We start from the raw sequence: 5,515 nt of genomic DNA on the forward strand, positions 1-5,515 counted from the left end.
CACCTTCTCTTCAATTATCACAATCCTACTATCCCCGTGAAAGGGTCTATAACCTAGTGGTTACAAGAGTCTCAGTAGCACCTAAGGTCCTGGGTTTGACTCTCCATGGGAGCAAATTTTCCATGATTTAACGGCTTGTGCTTTCAGTGGTAGGCGACGTACCCGTCGACAGTGAGGCACCTGTGGTGACTTCGTCAATCTCAAGGATTTGCCGGCGCAGTCTTCGAAGATGCTCATAACAGGCGCCTTCGTCAATCTCAAGGATTTGCCTGCACAGTCTTCGAAGATGCTCATAGGGGTAGAGTTTACGTGCCTCCGTTGTGAGTGTCTGCGTTGTACTGTGTAATTTTAAAAAAAAAAATCCTACTGTCCCTCATGGTCTCCGTGGATCCGAAAGGTACGGCATCTAAAAATATCTCAGCTATAATCATACATAAGAGATTCGGTTTGACATGGTATTAAATACAAGAGATTCTGCGTGACATGGGTTAGATATGTGTGATTCTGTGGGACATGGATTATGTATCAGAGATTCGGTTTGCCAAGCAGCCAACTATGTACTGACCCGGTCTAAGGTTCTCCACTATTTATACCCTTCTGGTCGATCGTCTTTCTAGCAGCATTCATTCACTAAAAAACACTTTCAACCCCCACTTCACCACTTCAGAATCTCAGATACCGAGCAAAAAATATCTAGATCAAGTTAGTACCAAAATTTAGTGTTGTATCGAACGATGATTGAGGCAGCAGAGACCATGGAGAAAGCGGTGATAACTGCCTTCGTGAACACTGTCATGCCGCCGCTGTTTAAGGCGCTGTCAGGCAGTTGTAAGATGGTCATGAACGTGATCGATGATAGCGACTCAATGAGACGTAAACTAGTTCTGCTCGCAGCTTCCATGGACGACGACCTCCGGCGGACGAAGAACCCCACGGCCGCCGCCAAGGTGTTCGGCGACCAGCTGCGCGAGCTGACGCACGACATGGAGGACTGCATTGAGCGCTTCCTCCACCGCGTGTCCTGCGCCGAGGGAGCGTCGCGGGCGCGCCGGCTGGGGCGCTTCCTGCTCACCATCTGCACACGCTACCGGTTCGGGGACAAGATCACGGCGCTCAACAGGCGCCTCGAGGAGCTGACCAATGAACGCCTGTGCCAGTTCGTCTACGACAAGCCCTCGCCGCCGCCGCCACTGGCGCCGGCGGCGGCACAACAACGCGAACATGTTCAGCTCAACCCCGTGGGCGTCGAGGGAGCCAAGGGGGACATCCTCGCGATGCTGGAGGAAAGTCCGGAGGAGCTGAGGGTTATCGCCATCGTGGGTTTTGGCGGCTCCGGCAAGACGACCCTCGCTAAGGCAGTGTTCCGCTCAACTGATGATGATAGAATCCGGGTGTTCCGTTCCTGCCGTGCGTGGGTTGATCGAGCCAAGGAGAAAAATGCGGGGGAGATTTTCAGATCATTACTCCAGCAATTTGGCTATCGGGGTCAGGGATTATTGGTCGATGACGAGCAATATCTCCAAGCCCAGCTCATGGACTACCTCAGGGGTAGAAGGTGAGAGAATTTCTGTTGCTGTTTCCCAGTTGCACGCATTACCCATCCACACCTTTACGGTCATTCAGAATGTATTGGAACTTTACGTACTACATTGAGTACTTTATTGAGGATCGTAAAACCACTCATTCGCTGAACCTTGCGCCCGGCCGTTGGTTAGAGCAAGTTTAATAATATAGGTAACTACTAGCTCTAATTCATCTATAGCCAATCTAATAGCTCATTCATATAATAGTTACATACTACACTATCAATAACTAGTCCCACCTATCATAAACACATTGCGTCTTGGAGTCCGTAATACAGCTGGCTACAAATCTGTAGCCCACTGCTCTTCTCTCTCCTCGTTTATCTCCTTAAAATATGTTTGCAGTTGGCTTATAGCCTGCTATTGTACCTGCTCTTACCCGAACCTTATTATATATAACTCGTTATATACAACTACTACATATATCTTTTTTTTTCTGTTGTTAGTAGGCTGACTCATGGACCCAAAATGGACAGTTTATGTTACGTGTACATATGTACAATTACTATGTGTGTGTGTACGTAAACCTTGTTTCCTAATTATTTAAGCAAAACAATTTGTTGCCGTTAAAGAAATGTGGTAGATATCAGATTTGTTTAGAGCTTACATTGACACCGACATTTGTACCTTTCTAATATTTAGAGCTTACATAGACACACATGCATATATATTTCTATTTTAAGAGCCTAAATTGACACGTAGACACTTATACATTTCTATTTGTAGAGCTTAATTACATTGACACATATACAGAGCCATTACTGAAAAAATTACAAGAAAGTACATTTATAACACAATAACGTATACAGAGCTACATATATATGCATAAATTTGATTATCAAAATTATTTTCGTTTGTGGAGATTTCACAAACGACTAAACTATTGCTTTCCATGATTTTTTTTCCTTACCTTCATTGTACTGTATTCATATGATGATCATGAACATGTTAATTAGAGTATTTAGCCTGTTTAATTTCTTAGTGGATGCAAAACATCTGTCATGCATCAAATTATTTTACATAAATACATTAATTTTACACCAATACACATGTAAAATCATTTTGTTTTGTTGTCTCTGAAATTTGTCAGATATTTGATTGTTATTGATGACATTGGGAATGGGCAATGGAATTCTATAAAATCAGCTTTCGAAGAAAATAGTAGAAACAACGGAAGCAGGATAATAGTTACCACAACCATTAAGTCGGAAGCGAATACCTGCTGTGGCAATGGCAAAGGTTTCATATACCAAATGCAAAATCTTGAAGATCAATACTGCAAGACAATAGCTCTTGGGGAGGCACCTTCACCTGAGTTGCAGATGGGCTCGGAAGAACTACTTAAGAAATGTGATGGCCATCCACTTTCCCTTGTTTGTGTGGCCAATTATTTGGGAGGTTTAAATGAGCCTACTGGGCAGCGCTGTCGCGAATTGTGTCGCTACCTAGGTTCAAAAATACATGACAATGGTAACTTTGAAAGACTCAAAGGCGTGATCATGGATAATTACACAAGTCTTTCAAACCACGTTGTCAGGGCCTGCTTGCTATATTTGAGCATATTTCCAAACGATGTTCCGCTCGAGAAGAAAGTGATAATCAGGCGTTGGATAGCTGAAGGATTCGCAAGGAGCGAAGATGTGGACATTGATGACCAGACCATTGCACGTTGGAATTTTGAGACGTTTGTAGACTGGGACATCTTTCATCCTATCATTGACACAAGCAATAATGGCGATGTCAAGATGTGCAAGACTCGCAGTATCGTGCACGAGTATATGTTGTACAAGGCGTCGAGACTTGAGAGGTTCATCATGTCCTTTCCTGACTGGCGAAGGAAAGTTCGTCATCTCTGTATCGATCATAGGACACCTCACAAGCGCAGAACTACAACAGATATGGATTTGTCATGCGTCCGGTCTTTGACGATCTTCGGGACGGCAGGTGACACCATTTGCGAGTTTCACAGGTACAAGATTTTGAGAGTCCTGGATCTCGAAGAATGCAATGATGTCAAGAACAAGCACCTGAAAAATATACACAAGTTATGGAATCTGAGGTATCTCAGCCTTGGGGCAGAAATTACAAGTATTCCTAAAGATATAGCAAAACTGAAACTTTTGGAAACGCTCTGTCTAAGTAAGACGAGTGTAGAGGAGCTACCTGTGCAAGTTATTAGTTTGCCCTTCTTACACCATCTGATTGGAAAGTTTAGGATTCAATATCATGGCTATAGCAAGAGTACGCTCAAAAAGTTATCTGAAAATAGTAAATTGGAGACCTTATCGGGATTTATCGCCGACTTCAAGAGCCAAGGATTTCTTGAGATATTGGGCCATATGAGCAATTTGAAAAAGGTTAAGATATGGTGCCAGTCATCAGCTGCAGGAGATCATGATAGTATCTTGGCTCGTAAGCTTTCAGAGGCCATCCAGGAGTACATCAATCCTCCCTTGTATATTGGCGATAACCGTAAACTATCAATCTGCCTGCAAACATTCTCCGGCAGCTTCCTCAATTCTCTCGATACTCCCTGTGAGCTCACTTCGCTGAAACTACATGGCGAGCTTCGTTCGTTGCCCCGTTTTGTCAAATGGCATACAGGTCTCGTTGAGCTGTGCCTTTCATCAATTACCGTGACACGGGATGTTCTCTCTGATCTGTGTAACCTAAAGTGTCTGTTATACCTCAAACTGATCAGCGATTGCCTTGACGAATTTGTGATACCACAAGGGGCGTTCCGTAGTCTGCGACGCCTGTGCTTCAAGGTGCAAGTCTCTGTCTTCCCGAGGATTGAAGCAGGAGCACTGCGGGACCTGGTGTCACTCCAGCTGCTCTGCAGACACCTAGTAGGTTTGGCTGGTATTGAAATCGAAGATCTTCGAGAACTTAAAGAAGTAACTCTGGACTCTGAGGTCTCGAGATACACAAAGGAAAGTTGGGAAACACGAGCAAGGGAGCATCCTAACAGGCCAAGGATTTTGTATACTTACAAGGCTGCATAATTGATATTATCTTATGTGCTTCCTGAGCAGTAAATTAGTAATTCATGTTCATTCGGAACTAAATAAATTATGTGAGAGATTTCCTTTGTGTGTGTTTCCCTATTTGTAATAATACGTACTAATATATGCAATAATAAGCGTTAATTATTCATTGTATGGTATCAGAGTATGGGTAGAGATTTGTTTGTTTTTTGTGTATGCACGAAAACTCATTAGAATTTTTCTACGGAATCGCTAGTTTACTGTCAAAAGTTTTTTTTGGGTAGAACTTTCAATTTCTAGACCGTTAGGTATTCTCTATAGAAACAGTGTAATAAAAACCGTGCAAGACTTGAACTCAGCACCTCCACTTCGCATCACGAACACTTAACTACTATGTGTCAGCACACATTTGTGATTGTTATATTCCAGTTACATATAAGTTATTATGGTTATAATATAATTACACTCCACAATTGTAATATAGTTATATTCGCAACTTTTTGACTCAAAAAAGTCTTCAATGTTATATAGCTACTCTCTTTTTCTATACTTAAGAAAAAAAATTCAAAAGTATATGCCAATATAGGGCATGTTAAATAGTTCAAGTATGTCTACAACACCATCCACAAATTGGTGAAAATATTATAATAATGTGTACTGTATAAGAATGACTTTGGTAGTTAATTTTGGGTATATTTTTTTGAGATCGCTACCTGTTTTTTTGTGTGTAACTTTAACATGATCTATATACAATATAGGTATACGCACCGTAACCAGGCTTTCACGTTATCGCGCGGTAATCACGGTTATCGTGCTTACCGCGGGGAAGGGGATCGGTTACCGGCGGTTAGGGTTTGAGAAATTTTGAGCAAATTCAATTTATGGAAAAAAAAAAAAAATTATGGATGTAGTTCTTGTTTTTTAATGGTAGATGGTGAAGAAATT

General features: G+C 42.1%; 1 protein-coding gene across 1 annotated transcript; it reads left to right on the top strand.

The window, feature by feature from the left end:
* Positions 1–734: 734 nt before the first annotated feature.
* On the top strand, positions 735–4,588 carry LOC127783082 (disease resistance protein RGA4-like). Its single transcript, XM_052310347.1, has 2 exons — positions 735–1,555; positions 2,674–4,588. Exons 1-2 carry the CDS (start codon positions 735–737, stop codon positions 4,586–4,588), a joined length of 2,736 nt encoding a protein of 911 aa, XP_052166307.1.
* Positions 4,589–5,515: the final 927 nt, after the last annotated feature.

This window comes from Oryza glaberrima, chromosome 8 (genome assembly GCF_000147395.1).
Source record: "Oryza glaberrima chromosome 8, OglaRS2, whole genome shotgun sequence".
Taxonomy (NCBI): Eukaryota; Viridiplantae; Streptophyta; class Magnoliopsida; order Poales; family Poaceae; genus Oryza; species Oryza glaberrima.

Bases quoted from the DNA above. Each gene is read 5' to 3' on its own strand.
- LOC127783082 (XM_052310347.1), top strand. From the start codon at position 735: ATGATTGAGGCAGCAGAGACCATGGAGAAAGCGGTGATAACTGCCTTC. The intron at 1,556-2,673 runs GTGAGAGAATTT...GAAATTTGTCAG, and splicing joins GACTACCTCAGGGGTAGAAG to ATATTTGATTGTTATTGATG.